The sequence below is a fragment of the Zingiber officinale genome, chromosome 4B (assembly GCF_018446385.1).
Source record: "Zingiber officinale cultivar Zhangliang chromosome 4B, Zo_v1.1, whole genome shotgun sequence".
Lineage (NCBI taxonomy): Eukaryota > Viridiplantae > Streptophyta > Magnoliopsida > Zingiberales > Zingiberaceae > Zingiber > Zingiber officinale.
In genome coordinates this window covers 106,124,002-106,145,233 of record NC_055993.1, presented here as the reverse complement: position 1 = coordinate 106,145,233, position 21,232 = coordinate 106,124,002, and the positions used below count along the sequence as shown (strand labels likewise).

At 39.3% G+C, this 21,232-nt stretch overlaps 3 protein-coding genes across 5 annotated transcripts; 1 reads left to right on the top strand and 2 right to left on the bottom strand.

Moving 5' to 3' along the window:
* Positions 1-753: 753 nt before the first annotated feature.
* Positions 754-3,914, bottom strand: LOC121975917 (cytochrome b561 and DOMON domain-containing protein At2g04850-like). The gene is made up of 4 exons (XM_042527851.1): positions 3,619-3,914; positions 3,092-3,220; positions 2,794-3,007; positions 754-2,514 (listed from the first exon to the last, which is right to left on the bottom strand). The coding sequence occupies exon 4, from the start codon at positions 2,110-2,112 to the stop codon at positions 901-903; it is 1,212 nt and encodes a 403-aa protein (XP_042383785.1). The 5' UTR covers positions 2,113-2,514; positions 2,794-3,007; positions 3,092-3,220; positions 3,619-3,914; the 3' UTR covers positions 754-900.
* Positions 3,915-6,746: 2,832 nt separating this feature from the next.
* LOC121975915 (tRNA-specific 2-thiouridylase MnmA-like) lies at positions 6,747-12,332 on the top strand. Of its 3 annotated transcripts, none has more exons than XM_042527850.1 (11): positions 6,747-7,212; positions 7,781-7,855; positions 8,196-8,249; positions 8,476-8,554; positions 8,649-8,770; positions 10,182-10,265; positions 10,426-10,509; positions 10,632-10,783; positions 10,964-11,114; positions 11,434-11,787; positions 11,893-12,332. In XM_042527850.1, the coding sequence occupies exons 1-10, from the start codon at positions 6,829-6,831 to the stop codon at positions 11,743-11,745; spliced, it is 1,497 nt and encodes a 498-aa protein (XP_042383784.1). In that variant the 5' UTR covers positions 6,747-6,828; the 3' UTR covers positions 11,746-11,787; positions 11,893-12,332. The 3 variants fall into 3 exon arrangements, with proteins under 3 accessions (XP_042383784.1, XP_042383783.1, XP_042383782.1); XM_042527849.1 differs by having other exon boundaries at positions 11,881-12,332; XM_042527848.1 differs by having other exon boundaries at positions 11,863-12,332.
* Positions 12,333-12,543: 211 nt separating this feature from the next.
* On the bottom strand, positions 12,544-19,639 carry LOC121975914 (probable glucan 1,3-alpha-glucosidase). The gene is made up of 6 exons (XM_042527847.1): positions 17,979-19,639; positions 16,860-17,133; positions 16,645-16,780; positions 15,191-15,401; positions 14,896-15,102; positions 12,544-13,096 (listed from the first exon to the last, which is right to left on the bottom strand). The coding sequence occupies exons 1-6, from the start codon at positions 19,581-19,583 to the stop codon at positions 12,728-12,730; spliced, it is 2,802 nt and encodes a 933-aa protein (XP_042383781.1). The 5' UTR covers positions 19,584-19,639; the 3' UTR covers positions 12,544-12,727.
* Positions 19,640-21,232: the final 1,593 nt, after the last annotated feature.

The following is a 21,232-nucleotide window of genomic DNA, read 5'->3' as shown; positions in this document are numbered from 1 at the left end:
AATAAAATAAAATAAATAAATTTAAATTTTCAAGCTCAATAATTAATCAAACAACTAAAAGTTTCAAACAATCAAACAAGCTTGAATTGAGAGTTCGATAACATTTAAATAAACCAACCTTAAACTAAGCTCAAACCAAGTTTGAATTGAAAACTTGATAACATCTAAATGAACGAGCTCAAGTCAAGCTTCAAACAAGTTCAAGTTCATAAAAAATAAACCAATCCAAACTTGAACAATCATTTCAAAAATTTAGTTCATTTTAAGCACAGCTCAATTGTCTTATTAAATAAGCTTAAACATCCCAAAACTCGACTCGTTTACAACCCTATGGTCAAGAGAAGAATGTAAAGACTTTGTAAGGATTTTATTATTTTTATCATCTCAAAGGAAAATAAAAAAATCTTTTAAAGCTTCAACATTTGATTGAACTTGTGTAATATATGCATATACTAGAAAAGATTTGTTTATCATATTTGAATTTTCAAGGTTGGAAGATGAGTTGAAATTAGCGATTGAAGGGTTAAAATGTAGTAAGATTGTTTACTTGTAAAAGAACATAGAAAGCAACACAATTTACTAAATTTGCTACACAGAAGGCCAACTTAGGTGGAGTGTCGACAACTTAAAAGCATCACCTTTGTAATTTATAAACCAACCAAGTAACATCGACCAAGCTTTAGTAGATCGATCAATGTTTTGCATACTAATGCCTCTATATATATATATATATATATATATATATATATATAATTGCGATCAAAATGTAAATAATTTAGAACACTATCAAGAGCTCACATTCTCCTTCACGGCTACAAAGATCTCGAAACATGGCATTAACAAATTAAAAGATCAAATATATTAGAAGTCGTAATCAAATTCCATTAATTTAATTATGCCTCAGGTGTTTTCTTTGCCTGCCCGCTTGGTCTCCAGCCTGCGTCGCCCCTCGTCGTCGTCGTCGTCCTCAGACGCCGCCCTCCGGCAGAAGACCACCCACGAGTTCACCTCCAACGCGACGCAGACGCCCACCACCGTGGACAGCCCCAAGCAGTAGGCCAGCTTCCAGTACGACCTCCCCAGCCCCATGACGTCGAACCCCTGGAAGACGTTGACCACCCCCACCACCATGCTCCCGTACCCCACCAGGTGGTGGTACGACTTCCAGTACTTGCGGTACTTGTTGGTGGTCTTCGGCCGGAGCAGCAGCGCGGCCGACTGCAGCCCCCCGCCGACCACCGCCGCCACCCCCAGTCCCCGGTGCAGCCCGTACTCCACCCCCTCCGACCGCGCCCCCATCACGATGCCTATCGCGAACCCCGCCGCCCCCATCAGGTACCCAGCAATTTGCACCGCTGCGTGCAGGAAGAACCACGACGGCCCCAGCGGCTGCCGGAGGTACCGCGCCACCGCGACCCCTGCCGGGAGGAGGATCCCCCACGAGGCGGCGTTGAGGGCGGCGTGGGTGGAGCGGAGCGCCACCTCCGACGAAGGCGAGGGCCCCGCGGCCTCAGTGGCAGTGGAGACGATGTCGATGGTGGCGCGGGAGGCGAGGTCGGCTGGGGATGTGGGGTGTATAGTAGGGGAGTAGCCTTGCACGTAGAGTCCCCTGTTCCAGACGTGGTGAAGGCGGGTGTGGTTGGGGGACAGTTTGAGAGTAGCGAAGATATGTACACCGGCGCCGGCACTGACGGCGGCTGCGTGCCGAAGGGCGGCGGAGGAGGAGAGGAGGTGAGGGCCGAAGGGACGGGAGAGCAGGGGGGACTGCTGGAGCTTCACGGAGGGGTCGAGGAAGAAAGGGAGGAGAATGAGTCCACCAGAGGAAGGATCGGAGAAGGCAGCGACGACGCGAGCCCCGGTCATGGAAGGGGAGTCCGGGTTGAGCCCCCAGGCAACCCAGCCGGAGGGGGAGATGAAGGAGCCAGAAAAGGCGAGGTCGAGGGTGGCATTGCGGGCGTGGTAGGTCCAGGCCAAGGTGGCGCCTTGGGTGGGCAGACCAACGCACTTGGCGAAGGTTCTCCCGAAGACGGTGGCAGTGCAGCGGGAGGCGGACGCGGGGATCGCCGGCGAGTGGAGGAGGACGACGAGGAGGAAGATGAAGGGCGACGACATGGTCGAAGGAGCTCAGTGGAATGGGAGGACTGTGAGTTGAGGCTGAGGGAATAAGAGAGTGCAGTGGCTTGTCCATTGCCATGCAGTAGAGCTGGCAATGGCTTGGCTTCCAAGTGAAGGCAACTGAACGTGGGAGATGAGATCATGGTGGGTGTAATCGAGTGAAGTTCAATGCTTGTAAAACAATTAAGAATGATTTATTTATTTCAGGATTAATTCAAGAATTATCATTGCCTTGGCTTCAAAGGAATGTGATATCTCGTTCATGTCAAGAAAAAAATAAAGGAAAAGAAAATTGAAGAAATGAAATGGATGTCAAGTTTTACCTTGAAATGGTTGTGTACATGTGAGGTAATTAGGGTTTTGGAAGACATCATGATGTTCTTTCTCCTAATCAGTAACCTGCAGAGAGTTTAAAATTCTACAGTTAGGAGACAATTAGTCGTGGAAACCTTTAATTATTCACGATAGAATTTTTTTTTAAGAGATTAATATACTGAAAGTGGGCATAATGATGAACTTCTAGTATAAGAAAGATAGTCAAAGGCATGGAGATTAAGAAAGTTATAACTGACTAAAATATGAAGAAAAATATAAAAAACAAAAATGAATGTCGAGCAATGTAGTTTACATTGTTAATTATTCACAAATTTAGATATCACCGTAATCTCAATGATCAACCTGAGTCCGTAATCTCAATGATCAACCTGAGTCTTAGTCCAAGTATCCATAGTTCGATTCCAAATTACGATACACTATAGAGCATTTCCCTCCGATAAGATGATAAATTTGAAATGTTGGTCTGTAGAGCCTGATAGTCGGTGGAAAATTTTTATAGAACCGGGCCGATCATCCCCAAGATTAGTCGGTCCGAGGACTGAATACCTGGTGCTAACTAAAAAAAACCAAGTCTTAGTCCATAGTTTACCAATATAAAAATTCAAGTTTGGCTCATATTGGAGTTGAAGTATGAATTTACCTAACCATCATAATGGAGGAACTTATTCAAATCTCCTCTACTCGAACAACATTTCATTATCACTAGATGAGCATTAGTGTTACCTCAATGAGATGCTCAATGCTCATGGAAGAAGCAATGTGCCAAACCCTGCCAAAATTCAATGCATACGAGCAACAAAAGTTAGATTATTCGCTCAAATGTCAACCCATCATTTTCTTTGAATCCAATTTCAAGTTCCGAGAGATGAATTAGCAAGAATATGTAGGTTGATAGTATAAACCCATAGGGTGAGACAAACAGAACACTAGAGAAGACAAAAAGCAGACTATCCAGATAGATTGGATATTGCCGATTTGCCGGTAAGGCAATTAAGTTTTGAGTTACTACGATCTCATCAATCATGCTATATAATGAATTTTCCAGTTCCTACTGCCATTTTTATGAGATGAGCCTTACACAGGCACATCCTACATGCACCAGATTAAAGCAAATAGCTGTCGCTTAAATTAAAAACACATGGCCACACAAATTATGGATTACATTACCTGATGTCGTTTTTGGATTTAGAATCCAAATAGTATCTCCAGCATACTCATAAGGCAAAAAACATTCATCGATGAGGATGCTATCATATCCTTTAGGAGCAGAAGATGCAAGTGTTAGCCAGATCTAAGTCATTTGCAACTAATGGCATCGCATCTTGGTCCAACAGCAACGTAATTAATGGGAATGCTAACAAGCTCTTCTATCCTCTCGACATACTTATGAGCAACTAAGGGAAGGCCTTCATAGTTTCAGGTAGATGAATGCCACTTTTCCAACCAGGCAGCACTTCATAATCAACCTGTATTAATGCAAATATATCAAGGACTGAGAAGGTCGGAACTAGAAAGAATAATTGTATTTCCAGTCATAAATTAGACACTTCAAAAAGACTGGGAGTTATTTCAAATGACTTAGAAGTTGACTGTAATGATCTGAAAAAACATGCCTGCGCTTGCTCAAGAAGACGAAAATCAGCAGGGAATGATTTAAGTTTTTCACCATCCATTTGCAGATAGGAAATACCAAGCTTGATGTCTGGAAGTTCAGATAGCACATCAAGCTTGGTGAGATTGAGAGACAAAAAATCATTTATCTGGCAGGAATACTAACGCAACTATATCAAGCCAGCCGTAGCAGTGAAGACAACCAGTTGTTGTTCCAAACTCCTCCATCCCAAAAACCCTAAAAAGGTCACCATCTTTGCCCAAAACTTCAGTTGGAAATGGGCCAGAGCCAACCTGAGTCGTGTAAGCTTTCACCTACATAACATTGAAGAACAATTTGATTATTTGTGTGAACTTTCACCATTCACAGCCCATCCTACCTTCCCAATTAAGTTTGACTATTTGATAATCAAATATAATTCAAAAATTAATTCATTTCAAGTTAAACAAGAAAAACATCTAGTTGTATAGTTTGGGTACCGTTTCAAGTTGGTGTGATGACCAAGGACTTGGAGGATTTAGTAGTGAACAATACCACAACAATACAACATGCAGAGAACCATTTCAGGAGTGTGTAGCACACGTACAAAACAGATGGGGTAACTAAGGGGGAGAAATTATTTAACTTAAGAAATATTGACATTCTGCTACCAGCTTAAATTTTCAATCCAAAGAGAAAATTTTGGTCAATGTTCTATCACCTAAAACATTAACTATATCCCATTGCAACGGAGGAAAATATATGGATGGAGATGAGAGGCACTGTGAAAAGAGAGGAAGAAGTATGCAAGGGTTGTAACAGATAAATTGTTTATGTGTTTTAAAAGATTGAAATATATATGAGCCAACCCATCTAACACACAAAAATTGTTTGTGTGGATAATCAAGGAGCAAACTTGTTTAAGGCCAGAAGAAAGTTACACAACATCTTAAACCCATATTTTAGCTCTATGTCAGGTCACATAGCGTAAAAAAGTAGTCAACTCTTTTGTTGGCATATCTGAATGTTTGTTCAAAAACTCTTCTTGACTGAATGGATTAGGGATATGGAACAAATGTGAACTCAAAACTGAATATAAGGCGACAAATCAAACAAAAAAAAACTCATTTCAGTTTGGTTCGATTTTGCCATTTTCCAATATATTCAATTTCTGTCTACCTTATCTGAATGTTCCTATACAATTGCTGTTGAGGAATTGCTTATGGGTATGGAAGAAAGCAAACTCAGACCTGGATATAAGAAGAAAAAAAATCGAATCCTTAAAAATAATTTCATTTTGGTTGAATTTTAGACTTTTCAACATATATTGGATGCATTATATTATCTAATATTTTATATAACATTATATATAATATTATAGTATATATTATGATAATATATATAACTTTATGTATAGTACATATAACTTCTGATTTTCAGGTTGACTTTTCTATTCAGGCCAGTTTTCCATTTCAGTTTTGAGGTTATTGAGGGTCTATGTATAAATGATTAGTCAATTGCATATGTGTGCCATTTGAGTAAAACTCATTGGTTAAGTTCAACTCTAATCCTATGTTAAAGTTCTTAGCATTCTTCATTCTTAAAATGCTACAGAAATTATCATATGCTTTGACTTCACTATACTTAAAATTTGGTCTAATGGTAACCTAGCTATATCGGGAAAAATTTCAGCCAAAGGTCAAGATTTTGAATCTGTATAGTGTCACTATTGGGAGGGATTTAACCTTGTCGCTATTGCACCGAATCTAATGTAGTGTGATTTAAGTATTATAAGTTATGGGTACGGGTCACTAGGGGGGTGACATAAAGAACATAATCACTTATAATTATCAGATATCTCCCTTCCTAACTACAGTTTACAAGGCATAATTACATCTCAAAATTCTCTTCATTTTTGTAACATTATCCTTAAAATCCTTATCAACCACAATAACTACTACATTTTACAACTAACTATCCATTTCTATAACATTATCCTCAAAGTCCTTATCCACCAGAATAACTACTATATTTTACAACTTCCCATCATATGAAATTTGGATCTTCTATCATGTACTTCTTAGTCTCTCCTCTCATCTTTTTTTCATTGATTATGTTTGTTCTCCTACTATCATTACTTTACGAATTCCGACTTTTTTCTTGAATGCGTTCCTATACTTCCAAGTTTTTATCACCATGAACTAGCTTCTTTACACTTGCGCAGTTCTATAATCCCCTTTTTGCACCAGTTACAGATGCTGAATGCGGTGTTCTAAGAGTCCGCCTAACCCACCAATTGTCTGATAAAAAAAAATAGGACAGAAACTTTACCTGGCACCGGGCAACGATATCAACGAGTTTCCTTTGCCCTCGTCCCCTCACTGCGTGCTAAGCACGGTCGCCTGAACTGACTTAGCGACGCTACCCTGTATATGGAGTCTCCGCGGTCAATCTCCTCAACGGCTGCGAGGGCTGCGGCGGGCACCACGGCTCTGGCCGATGGATCGATCTGTTCCATTGGCTATTGGATTTGCGCAGGTGAACAAAAGTGGAAACCCTGATGACACGAATTATAGTTTAAAATAGAAATAGGGCCTCATGTTGTATTTTCAAAACATGAAGAGCTATAAAGTATTCTTTAAAATTTATGGATATTTAAAAAAATAAGGAATTTCAGAAAATTCGGAGGGTGGAAATAAAATTTTACCTTGACATCGTTTCGGCGGAACTGATCCGCTCTCTCGATCCTTCCTGCTCTCCTCCTCCCAAACGGAGTTCCGACGGCGATGCGCAGAGCGGCGGCGACCCTCCCTCGGCTGCTCGCCAGACCTATTGTTTTCCCGCGGCCTCGCTTGATCTCCCTCCCTCCTTTAAGCCCTCGATCCCTCCCATGTTTACGCCTCGGTTCCTCGCTGTCTCTTTCTTCTTCTCCTCCTCCTCCTCCGGTCGACACAGTTGCCCCGTTGCCAACCTCTTGGGATCCTCCACGACCTTCGAGCGTATCCCATGCATACGCTGATCTGGAGCCTTATCTTGGATGCTCGATGCCGGGGAAGCGCCTCAAGGTCGCCGTCCTCCTCAGCGGAGGCGTCGATAGCAGCGTCGCCCTACGTCTCCTCCACGCCGCCGGACACGATATTACTGCTTTCTATCTTAAGATTTGGTTTCAGGTACTTTTTCCATTTCAACATTTCTTCTCTACTCGCCTTGCATTTTGATGGATCGCGCTCTTTCACATCCCGGGCTGTGTTTAATTTATTAAAGTTTACATCTTGTAGCTATTTATGTTGTTTCTTACAATACCCACTAGTAATTGCAAATTGGAGGGAATTTGAAGAACTTTGGACAACTAAAGAATCGTAAGGGTTTTCATTCGCATGTTCTTAACTGCCGATCATCATTCAGAGAAGTAAACTAATAGCCTTTCGTTCTCTTGTAAAACACATTGGGGGAGGGAGGACTTGAAAGGCTATTCCTTGTGTTATTTTCTACGGAAACCCATAATAACGTTCTTCTAATCAAGCATTGATCTTAATTCTAGTTTGTATTTATAATTGACTATGGCGATTGAATTTTCCTTATATGAGTGTTACACCTTGCTGATGTTGTATCCTCAGGATCAAAAATTCTGTGTCAATGTTTTTTTGTGCGTGTGTATGTGTGTTACTATTTTCATGAAATACATATTCTTGTCTATCGGACAACACAGTAGTTTTATTGATACATGTTTTCCTATAGGAAGATTTTGAAAACTTTTGGTCTGAATGCCCGTGGGATGAGGATTTAAAATATGCTACCATCGTTTGTGACCAGGTGAGTTGCTTCTTTTCTTTTCTCCCCATATGTTTAAGGTCAAGTTTATAGCAGTTATCTGGATCACCGATATTGAAAGAAAATTTCCTGTTTAACAATCAATTAAGAAATTTGAATAATGGTTTTGCTATGATCTATGAAATAGAAGTAATCAAACTTTTTTTTAGTCACCTCTTTCAGAATAATCTTTTAAGTAAATATGAACTAAAGTTTGTTTTTCCTTCATCTTGATTTTATGTTTAAAAGAAAAGGTGCAATGCCTCTTAACTTTGTGCACTAAAACATAGTTTGATGATGTTGCAAAAGGTCACCAATCATGTGAGCTATTTTATTGATACAGGTTGATGTGCAATTTGAGGTGGTCCATTTAACAGATGAGTATTGGAAGAATGTGGTAAGTCTGCGCTGCTCTCTGGTAACTAGTTGCTGAATCTCTAAAGTATATGCTGAAACTTTAAATGAGAACAATGTTGAATTTGAGCAATCAAGATAATTAAGATATAAAGACCATGAATTTTGGTGATTCCTATAATAGTTGTAGAACCAACAACATGATTACATTGACTAATATCCAAAAATTCACCTCTAGTACTCATGAAGTTGAATGCTTACTGTCTTAGGTATCTCACATTATCAACGAGTATCGTAGTGGTCGAACTCCTAATCCTGATGTTCTTTGTAATACAAGGGTAAAATTTGGTACACAACTAACACCTTTTTAGTCAATTACCTTATTAGTATTTTATGAGCTATTTTTTAGAGTTTGAGTAATGCCAAAGTTTATTTGTCCTAGGTGCTTTCTTGGAAGCCATTGGTAGTAGGGGGTTTGATTATGTTGCTTCAGGACACTATGCTCATGTTATCCACTCTTCTTCAAAAGATGGTCTTTCCATTCTGAAATTGTCAAAAGACATGGTACCATTTTGTAACTCCTGCTCAGTTCTTGTACAAGGCACTAATCTTATTGATGTAGTTGTTAGGTTTTAAGTTCTTTCAGCAAGTTGAGTTAAGCTCTGTATCATTATAAACACGACAATTACCCTTAGATTGTTGAGAAATCTTTATTTTGTATTCTTAATGAGGATTGACAAAGTTTTATCATATACAAAAACATGAATCATGTTTCCTAGGTGAAAGTCCAATCAACAAACGCTTTTTTGTAGCTTCATAGTTGGCAATTTGTTAAAAAGACACCTTGAAGTTTAATCTAAAATTTCAACAGCTATACTTTTTGCAAGTTGCATATTTGTTTATCAAGCTTGTTATCCTTATATTTATTGCCTAAAATTTCAATCCCCATTAGTTTTTCTCCTACAGACAATTAGTTCTAGTGATTGTGAAACAAAAGTTTTGCAAGTGTTTAATTGTATGCATGTTCCTCATATGATCTGGTCACCTTATTGGATAGTAGAGATTATCTATTGTGGGTTCTGCACAGTATGGTGTTGATATATTTTTATTTGGAATTATGGATTTGATAAGTTGATAATATACTGTCATTTATACTTCATTGTTGTCAATATAAATGTTTTATCAAATTTTTGATATGGATTGTATATTCTCCCACATATACGTTATATGCAATGTGGTGACCACATAGCACCTATATATAATTTTATCCTTGCATCAAAATTACTTAGTTAAATGCGTGAAGTTAGCAGTGTAGAAAAGAAAGTAGGTAGGAGAAATCTAACCGACTGATATCATTCAAGAGATTTTCTAAAATGTTCTTACTAAATTGAGAATTTAAGAAATTGAAATTCCTTGTTCTCAGAACATTGTTGTAGTAGACCCAGTATATAGTAGCACCATGCTACTTAATTTCCCTATGTTCTCTTAATTCAGAAGTAAACACTGTAATAACTCAATTAGATATTAATTTTCTATGATAAATTTCATAATCTTATGTCAACTAAGCATTCATGCCAAATAAGCATGCAACAATAAAACACAAAATAATAGCATATTTGTCACAGTCAATATAAGGAGTTAAGGACATATAAGAATATAAGATTAAGAAAACTATAAATGATATACTAATACTAGTTCTATGACCATATTGATAAATGGTGATGCCTTTGGCCATTAGTAATTTCCGATAATTGATTTTTCTTATCAGAATCAATATGATAATCTTTGTCTATATACTATATTGCCTGTCTAGCTGATCTTTCTGACAATTAATTTTCTTTGTGGGAATGGAAGGGAGATTTAAATGGTGAAATGTTTTCATTGTGTTTGACACAATTATTAAGCTGATTAAGTAGATTTATTTATTCACCTCAAACATTATTAAGCTGATGTATAAAGCTAATCAATCTTGTAGGTCAAGGATCAAACCTATTTTCTTTCTCATCTATCCCAATCTCAGCTCAAAAAACTTCTTTTTCCACTTGGATGTATCACAAAGGTAATATGACTCTAATTGATAAGGACCACTTGATATCTTAAATAATGATATTGAAAGTTAATTTTTTACCTCCATTGGGAATATATATGTGATCCATCTACCTCAACAAGTTTACTTTTTCCAGCGTTTGGTTGATATTATATTTGGTTATTCTAAATAGGAAGAAGTGCGTAGTATAGCTTCCCTAATGGATCTGCCAAACAAAGACAGAAAGGACTCCCAAGGGATATGCTTTCTTGGAAAGGTAAATAAGATACACTGATGAACAAAATACAAGGATTAAGTTCGCCTTGAGTCCCAATAATGTTATGTATCTTAGGTTTTGACAAGTGCCCTTATCCATGTTTTCTAAACCATTTCAAGTAGGTTAAGTTCAGTGAGTTTGTTGCAAAGCATATAGGGGAAATGGAAGGTATAATGCTTGAAGCTGAAACCGGAGATTACCTAGGAAAACACCGTGGGTTTTGGTTCTACACCATTGGTCAACGGCAAGGCCTGCGGCTTCCTGGAGGACCCTGGTATGCTGTTTTGCTTCAGCACATACTTTTCTCTGTTGCCTCATATCATTGCTTCAGCATTACAATGGTGATAGAAATGCTTCTATTTTATTATCTGATATTCACTGCATCACAGGATTTGGCTATAACTTTTGGCTAACGTTTAGCTCAGTTTCATATTGCTTGAATCAATCATTGTAGGTATGTTGTTGAAAAAGATGTGCAGAACAATGTCCTTTTTGTATCAAGAAACTACTTTTCATTAGATAAAAGGCGACGGATATTCCGTGTTGGATCATTGAATTGGTTTAGTGGTTCCTCTCCTATTAACGTTGAGCAACTACAATGCAAGGTAAATTCTAACTCATGTTTCTCAACTGTATAATGTACTTTTTAAACTTGCTTGATTGTTTTACTGAGATACAATATGTATTTTTGTACATTGTATTAGAATTTATAATGTCAAATATCAAGGTTGATGAATTGGTTGGTATTCCACATGTGATTTCATATGATTTGATTAGAAAATCTTAGTGATGAAGACAGCAGTATTCTGGCGACACGTTGCTATTATGAAATATCCATCAAAGTAATTTATGCTCGGTTCAAAGTTCAAACTTCAAGAGTTTTTTTTCGAGTGTAAAAATACTGAAAAAAAAAATTACTATTAGGTCCGGCATGGTCCTGGTTTCTATGAGTGCAGCATTACAAGTGGATCAGGGATAAGTGACGAGGAAAGTTTGGTTGTGCATCTATCGGAAGATGATCAGGGTTTGGCTGCTGGGCAATTTGCAGCTTTCTACTGTAACAAAGTGTGTGTAGGTTCGGGAGTTATTTTGGACTCCTGGGATGAAAAGTGCTTCCCCATTTGTTCAAAGGCTTTGGAGATTTCAAGGATGGAAGACAAATCGAAACTCGGAAAACCAGTTAGAATAATTAATCTGGAGACGAGTAAAACTACAATTTGTCGATCAGAACACTGATGACATATTTGCAAGAATATCAGATTTATGGCCCAAACTCAGGTATACATTTCTAAAAACTAATGTCGTTGCATGTTAATTGCCTTAGCTTTGATTATCTCCCCTATTTATTGGTAGCTTGAATCCTTTGGAAAGAATGGGGTGCAGGTGACTTGAACAATCATTTTGGACTTTTGTAGTCAAAGTCCTGATACAGATTTATCACCAAAAGTGTCAATTGTCGTCACAGCTTCTTGAATGACTTGCCATCGACATGCCACTAGAAGAGATTTAGGATTGCCACTAAATGCCCAAGTAAATGTGGATCCTTGCATACTAGAATGACTGGTAGAGCCCTTCATCAATTCATGAAGGTAGCTGATTTTGGAGGCTTCCACCAGTTGGAGTTGTCTCAAGCAATCTCTTCACCCCCAAAAGTGTAGATTTCTGATCATTTGTAGAACGAACAATTGAAACTGCTATTGGCAACTTGTGTTTCGCCGACAGACTTGGTATTTAAGCAGAATGACTTTTGAGTTCTTTTAAACAGGAATTGCTTGTAAGTTGCATACATTATGAATTCATAGTTGAATTTCTCTGTCTATGTTTCAGGTTTGAATTTTTCTCAACAACAGTTTTAACTTTATAGCTCCCGGCGCTGATGAGATTCTGTTATATGATGGAAGACCGGGATTAAATAAATCAAATTAATTAAGACTTCGATGGAGAATAAAATAGAATGAATTTATTAAGTTGAAAAGGATGAAAACATAAAAACGAGTCCAAATGAGAATGCAGGATGAAAGTGGGGACGTCGAGTAAAAGCAATGCAACTTTTGCAGAAGCAGGAAGTAAAATCCAAATTTTCTGCAAATACGATGTATACATGAACCAGGATTTGTGGAACCACAAAATGCATAAATTGAGAGCAAAGTTTCGAAAATTATAGCGGTATATCTAAGAATAGAGTTAGCTGATCAACCAAAATTCATTACCAGCAAAACTAAAATATCCTAACAGACCAGTCATCTGCAACCCGAATGTTGGGCTTCCTGATTGTGAGCGCAATTGGCTTTGATCCTTTCCGAAGAGTGAGTGGACCAAGTTCGATGTTCATCTCATGATTTCCTGGTGCAACCACTGCTTTTTTGGCTCCAGATGGTAGCCCAAGGAGTATAATTCTCTCAATGGTGCAATCCGAGGAGAATTTCTTCTCGCCTGCGGTGGAAGGGCGGATGTCTATTGATGTTAGCTTATTATTGGCAAAAATGAAACGACGGTGGATGTAGGCTCCCTTCTCAAAGTCATAGCTTTTGCCATCATCAATGTAGAGCTCCCCCTCGGCAGCAAGTGAACCGTTGAGAGCAATTACCTGGTACCACAATTCAGGTTCATAAGTTACCGGACAAACAACTCTGAGTATTCTAGACTGAACATGCCACACTAGCAATAAATAAAACAAAATTCAAAATCAATTAGCATGAGGTTCAAATCTGCCAAACCGGAGAAGAAATAGCCAAACAACCAGAAGAGAAGGAAAGATACTTGAGGCGTCTTAACATGAAAATTTAGCAACCACAAACAAATCATGTGGTTTCATGTATGAATATAGAAAATATTTTATAAAGAAAAAATGGAAACATGTGCCCAAGCAATATGTCTTTCCCGACTCCAATGACCCTTGCGATCTAGCCAGCCTTCTGTTGGAACAGTGGTTCCTCGTAGGTAGGTTTGATCACATTATTTTGATAGTTTGACAATACAATTTAAGTAATATGGAGCTTGGATTTGAAGACCAAAGAAAAGTAAACTATGTATCGATTAAGCGTGTTGTAATCTTGATTTTTTGTTTTCAAGGCATAATATGCAACCATGTCGTGATTGTAGGAGTTGACCACCTATGCTTGAAACATGTGACTTTGGAGGGAAGTCATGTTTGTTACCTGACTCATCTTAAACCTTAAATGCTTGTGACATGTTGTAAGGTGCCTAGGCATGTCAATCGACAAGATGCAAAGCATTGGGAAAACAAAATAGCAACAATTGACTGGAAGCATTTCAGTCAGCTTGAGATGAGTAGTTTTCAATCGACTGGTGATACAACCATTATAGTCTTAAATCGACATTGTAGTGGTCAACTAGAGGCATCTAGTAAGTGAACATTGGAACTTCAGATATAAGCTCTTATAGAGTTCAGAACTAAATGAAATATTCTATTCTCCTGTGATGGAGTTGATCAAGTGTTTAAAGAAATCAAAGAGCAAATGATTGGAAGACTTCTTGGAGAAACCATTCTTTCCTCGTGGTTGAGCTTAACCACATTCTAGTCCCTTGTAATCCAATGTAAAATACCAGTGGGTTTGCAACACTTAGCCACACTCCTCTCTTGTAAAGTTATGAGGACAAAAGATGTCATTGCCACTAAAGCAAGAGCGGTCCAGTTTCAGAGTATTTCTATTCCTGATCTCAGTGTTGTGTCACAAAGTATTTACAACTCTCAAAGATTGAGTTTGAATGTAGCCATGAGTGGTCAGCTTGCACAAGGAACTATAAGCAACATAGAATAAAAGCATACATGTATTTATATATATCTAAAAAGAATAAGAATATGAGACAGTGATTTTTTTTTCCAATCCAAGTTCCTTTAGTATAAAGCTGAAACACTACCAGCTCACTTGTGACAAATTATCATAGCAAGATTACTATGTCTCATCCTGAAGGAACACATTAGCACTTCCATCTTAGGGCAATGACAAGATATTACGTCCTATGTGTATGTAATGGTCTGGCCAATTACACATTTGCAATAGATGTAAGTTTCATATGATGGATTACAATCCATTACCACTTTTTGGAACATAGCCCAAGCCCCAAGAGTTAGGAACTCGTTTTACAATCTTCCCCATTTAAACTCTTGGAGCTAACAATGATGCAAATATTGCATATAGATCATGAAAAACCATCAAATGTTTCGTGAGCATCCTTGTAGTTAGGTTAATAGTAGTATAGTAGGTTTAGTCCTCGGCTTCTAGATTTAGGGGTTAACAGTATCTAATACAAAAATGTTTCAGAAATAACTATAGCAGAAAACCAGATTCTAACTAAATAGATAAACGAGACAAGGCATATTTAGCAGGTTGAAAAGGGTGACATATTTGTATAATAATATACCAATGTGTAAGGATCATTGACCATCTGGGTGGAACTTCGCCTGAACCTGTCCTTTCTGGGAATAATAGTACCAGCTCTCTGGAAACTGGGTATACTATCTTCTGAAGCATCCAGTTTGAGTAAGACACCTCCATCATACTTGACTCCATTTCTCAAATTAAACCAAGATGCTCCAGAAGGCAAATAAACTGATACTGACTTTTGATTCTGTCCAGTAACAAAAAACAACAAAAAGGAATTGATTACCTAGCCAACTCGTATAAATAGCGGAGACATAAGCATGAAACATGTATACCTTCTCATAAACACCCTGGACTAACAGGCTTGATCCAACCATGAAAGCCTCACTATTGTCATATGTTTCTTTATCAGCAGGAAATTCCAGCCACAAAGGACGCATGATTGGAATGCCACTTGTAGCAGCCTCTCTAAATAGTGTGTAGTAGTATGGCAATAATGAGTACCGGATATGTATTGCCTCTCTCATCAAAGCAGTATTTTCCTCTCTGGATTAATCAGAACAAAAGGTTACATGTATCATTTCGTGTAAAATCAATTACGTTACAAAAAATATAGCTCATTCATTTACTAAACTGCCTTATTCAGAAACTGGTTAGAAGCAGATTAAGTTTTGTAGTCTACAATTTGATGAAAACTAGGCAAATCAGGTTACTAGATATGATTTCAAGATTTAAACAAATAATTCATAGAGAGAAATAGCTACATTTTTAAAAACAAAATATCATTGTACAATAGAATTGTCTCGACAATTTATGGAAATAAAACTATCAATGGAGTCTCAAGCCAGGTTGGAAAAAAGTTGGCAACCAACATAAAATGTATCTTAACCTTATGAAGTTGATCCCATGTAATTGGAACAAACATGACTTCTTATTGTTGTAATGTAGAGAATGTTAGGGTGCTACTGTCAGGACAAATAATTAGACATGAGACCATCTAGATGTTGTGCATATTTCCTGAAAGAATTCAGCTAAGATAGTGAGAATCATACCATATGATTAAGAAAAGCTAATACATTCAGATTCTTTTCTTTTCATAAATTTCTCTAAGAACCAACCAAGATTAGCACAATCTCTATTTTGATTCAGATCTAATTTCCAGAAGTTTCTCAGTGATGTTAGAGCCAATGACCATTTTCAAAACTACAAAGCATTAACCTCCTGAAAGCACATATACACAATTCTATGCAAAATCTAGTATGCCCGCTTAGAATGCTTTTGGGCCAGTCCTTGAAGCCCTTTAACAGTCCTTATTTTCTTTGGATATAGAACTACATAGAAGTTTGTCTTTTTTTGATGAAAATTTCGCAGCAAATCAATTCAACTTACTTCAAAGCTTAAATGTCAGATATCTTGAGTACATCAGGCTAAGCAGCAAACTTAGATAGACTGGGTATATAAGGACCTATAAACTCACCAGAAATTGCCCAAAATTACCAAATAGTCATTATTAAGTATCTTAAGATAAATGATTCCTAGAGACAAGAATATATTAACTGAGAAACAAAAAATCACCATAGGCCTTCGCCTTGCTAGAAATTTTCACACTGTTAAAGTTAGAAAATTTTCTGAGCTTAAGAGCAATAGAATATGAACTGGGGCATTTTAGCAACGATCTATAACCAAATAGAACAAAATATGCCTAATTATGGTTAGCATACATAAGCTTAAAAAAGGTGTTTGGTATTGCATCAAGATTGGACAATGCAACAAAGTAACTGATGAATACCCAAATAGCCAAGGTTCTCGTCGCTTGGTGTCATGATGTGCATGAGCTCTGAAGAATGGATAGTAAGCACCAAGCTGGTACCATCGTACTAACAAATCTACTTCAGGGTTGCCAAAAAACCCTCCAACATCAGCACCTGTGGCATTATCTTGATTTTAAGAAAACTGGTATAAACAATACAACATGCATCAAACATTGAGTTCAAAATTACTTACCAGAAAATGACATGCCAGTAAGACCAAGGTTTAGGATCATTGGAACTGAAACTCTGAGATGATCCCAATCTGCTGAGTTATCTCCAGTCCAGATTGCCCCGTACCGTTGACTTCCAGCAAAAAAGGCTCTTGATAACACGAATGGCCTGTCTTTTCCATTACCTCTCTTTACGAGTCCATTAGCTGTAGCCATATGGAAATAGTAACCATATGCATTGTGTAATTCTCGGTGCTCTACCTCCCCATGATGTATGGCATCCCTGGGCATGGTTACCTAATAAAGATGGATATGATTAGAACATAAAATTTATTTGCAAAACCTTGTGAGTCATGGAACTCAAGGCTAAAATTTAATTAACTACTAAAAAAATCTGTAACTAAGGATCAAAGTCTGATGATTGAGCAACTAAGCTGAAATTGTAACCTGAGGAGAAAAGCTACTGATGGCCAACAAAAGACTTTAAATTTCTGGAAAGACACAAAAACAAAGGGGGGAAAAAGAATAACTTTTTTTTGTCTAAAATGGCCTCAGCTATCATGTATCCCTACACTTTCACTTTGATGTAAAGATAATGGAGTTTTCAAGTGTTGGCCTAGATCTTTACATTGCATTTCATAGTCAATCTGAACGAGAATGAAAAACTAGACACAGAAAGCAAAAAATTTAAAAAAAAAAAATAGACAAAGAAAATACAAATGCAAAATCATTAATTGTGCCCAACTAATAGTTTATACCCTACTAAATGATAAATATTTATTAATCATCTCTGACCTGTAACCAAGATATTATGAAACAAAAAAAATGCAACAAAAAGCTACTGATGACCAACATAATTCATAGTCAATCTGAATGGAGCTTTCAAGTGTTGGCCTAGATCTTTACATTGCATTTCATAGTCAATCTGAATGGGAATGAAAAAATAGACACAGAAAGCAAAAAAAAAAAAAAGACGAATGCAAAACCATTAATTGTGCCCAATTAATAGTTTATACCCCCTACTAAATGATAAATATTTATTAATCATCTCTGACCTGTAACCATGATATTATGAAACAAAAAAAATTGTATCAAGTGGTTGTTATAAACATAGAACTAAAAGAACAACATATCATGATTACCTCAGGACCATTGAAGACTGAAGGCTCATTCATGTCATTCCATATATATAATGATGCAGTCGAACCAACATAATTCTTGTAAGAGAATTTGTCAGCCCACCATTCTCTTATCTCCGGGTTCAACATGTCAGAATACGATGAGGACCCTGGCCAACACCATCCATCGAAATCCTTCCCTGATGCATCTTTGACGTAGTAACCCTTCTCAGTTGCCTCTTTATGCACATGAAAGGAATCATCCCGCTTAATGTGAGGGTCCACGATTGTCACCATGTGCCTCCCTTTGGCAGCCAACTTCTTCTGCATCTCCTCAGGATGTGGGAACAGCGTCCGATCCCAAGTGAAGTATCTCTTCCCATCAGTATGTTCTATGTCGAGCCACAAAACATCATAAGGTATATCATGCTCGTCAAAAGCAGCATCCACAGCTGCAACATCCTCCTCATCCCTGTAATTCCACCTGCACTGGTGATACGCCACAGCAAACTCCTGGGGCATGGCCGGAGTCCCCGTCACAGACGCATACTGTTTCAGCACGTCTTTTGGGCCTGGACCAACAAAGAAAAATGCATCCACCACTCCAGCCTCGCTCATCCAAAATGTGTCGACCCTCCCAGCGTTCGGCGCGGCAGAATCATCCCACCCAGGCGCGAGGACATCAATCTGCATCTCGGCAGCGTTAAGCCAGAAGAATCCGGAGGTCGAACGGGTGCCGTGGGAGAGCATAAATGGAATGGAACCGTAGATGCCGAATGGGGAATCATGGAGGTATTCGAAAACATCGAGGTTGAAGAGGCGGTAAGGTTCGGATTCATCTACTCCGGAGCCTCTCGTCGGGCGCAGAGAAAGTGACGGAGAAGCGTGCTCGGGGATCCCGTACACAAAATTGGCACCGTGGAATGAAACATCGAAGCTTATTGACTGTGGTCCGTGAGGCCGCGAGTCCGTGTGGCTGCGAAAGTTTTCCTCCCAGTCTTCACCTTCTTTCTTTGCCCTCAGCTGCTCGTAATCGAACAACCCGTGGGAGTTAAAGGAGAGGACGGGCTCGCCCTCTGAACCAGTACGGCGGACGACGATCTCGAAAGGGTCGTGGCGGAGAATGCCCTCGAATCCATCAGCAAGGTAGAAGGAAGTCGCGGCAACACCGGAGGGGGACGACAGGCGGGGGAGCCAGAGGCGGCGATCCTCGAGATCGGGAAGGAGAACATCGGGAAGGCGGAAACGGCGCTTGGGAGTCGGCGCGGAGGACGGATCCTCATCGATCTCCAGGCGTAAGATGCCCCCGTGGTAAACGGAGAGGCGGAAGAGGAGAGGCCGCTGGGCGGTGTCGTCAACGGCGGCGTCGGCCGAGGGATCCTCGTCAGTGACCTGGCGGATGGAAGGGGAGGGAACAAGGCGGCCGGACACAGAGCCATCGGACAGGGATACGTCGGAAACGGAGAAAGGAGGAAGCGAGTGAGGGGCGCGGGTACGGGCGCGCTTGCAGAAGGGGGTCTGCTTGCAGGATCGGAATTCCTCCTTCTTCCAGGCGGAGACCGACGAGGAAAAGACAAGGAGCAGAACCAGCAGCACGGGGGCCGCCGATCGGCGGACTGGCGAGGTCATGGAGGCCGGTGCTGAAGGCGACGGCTAGATGGATAGTGAAATGTTCCTCACACCGTGAGAAGAAGGGTTAGTAGTTCTCCAGGAAGATCGATTTGCGGGTCGGATCCCCTAAAAACAAACGGATCCAATTATTTCTATAAATAGTTAGAAGATAATGATCAATCGCAATAGCGGGCTTCCAGTCCAAGAACTCGAGGGGGGAAAGCCCACTAACTTCAAGCCTGTCGCTGTTCCGGACGCCGGTTGCGCGGCATCCGGTCAACGCCAGGAAATCCAGCTCAAATTCTAAAACGGAGTAGCGTTTGAATTAGTTTATAGTATCGCGATTCGGTGTAGGATTGATTTGGGTAAGAATTGGATTGGTTGGGATTAAATGATCGTATCAAAAATATTTTAAATTTAATTTAATATTTAATAGAATAATCAACTGATTAATGAAGACTAATCAATATTAAATTTTTTAAAAATAAATTAAATTAAATTAAATTAATAATATTATTAATGATAATAATAAATGTTTAAACTATATATATAATAAATAAATAAAATTTATTTATAATTTTTAAATTTTAAAATAAATTTATATATATTTTAATAGGATGATTCGAATAACTATCTCATACGAGTTAAGAATTATTTAAATTAATTAATTCAATTAAAAATCTAAATTCACTCACTGTTTCGTCTCCTGTCTTCTTTTTGCACCTGCGTAGCAAGGCGTTCTCTCTTACCCGCGCTCCATACTCATCGTCATTGCTTCCTTCAACTTCACCTGCATAGTCGCATACAAATCACCGTCGATGCTTGTCACCAACGATGTCTTCCCCCTCTTCGTTTGAGCGCTCGCCGTAGTCGTTACCCTCAAGGCCTCACCCGTAATGTCGTTGTTGCCAACTGCCGACAAATACCTTCCCCTCTTCCACTCTAAAAACCACCAACGTCGCATCCTCATGTCCCCTTCGGCCTCCACTGTCGTTGTTTGTCGAGACGTCGATGAAGATGCTTTGTTCTTGTGCTACATCTATATCATTTGTAAATTTCCGATTAATAGATACTATACGATTCTAGAAATTTCATTTCGATCTCATTACAAAACTGATCTTTAATCAGATTGATCAATTTCTTACTTCTAGTAGCATCATACGATCCTGATCCGGTGATGAGGATGGGGGGTCCATATTGATAGAGGTCAATGACACGTGGATGTTAAGATCGGAGGTCAACCTACGGGTGGGGGCCGATCGGAGATGTCTCATGACCACCCGGCCAGGAGAAGTCTCATGGCCATTCGGACAGGATCACGCCAGGACTGGTGCGAAGACAGCTCGACAACGGGGTCAAGCTTCCGACGCTCATAAGTTGCCAAGTACAGAGAAATTGCCTAGCCGAGCGACCTATCTGCTCGGCCGAACTATAGCTCAACCAAGGAAGCATTCTCACTCGGTCCAGCATGCCTTCAGGCTCGAGCCTCATAGTGCCAAGCGGCTATTCCGCTCGGCCCAAAACGAACAAGGCGCAGAAGGGGACAAAGGGAGCAGCTGGGGATATCCTTCTCGAGACGTACGTCGCCGACAGGCGGCGTGGTTGGCGGTTGGACCAGACAGAGAATCGTACGATGGAAGTTTCCACTGTCACATCAGAGATATGCC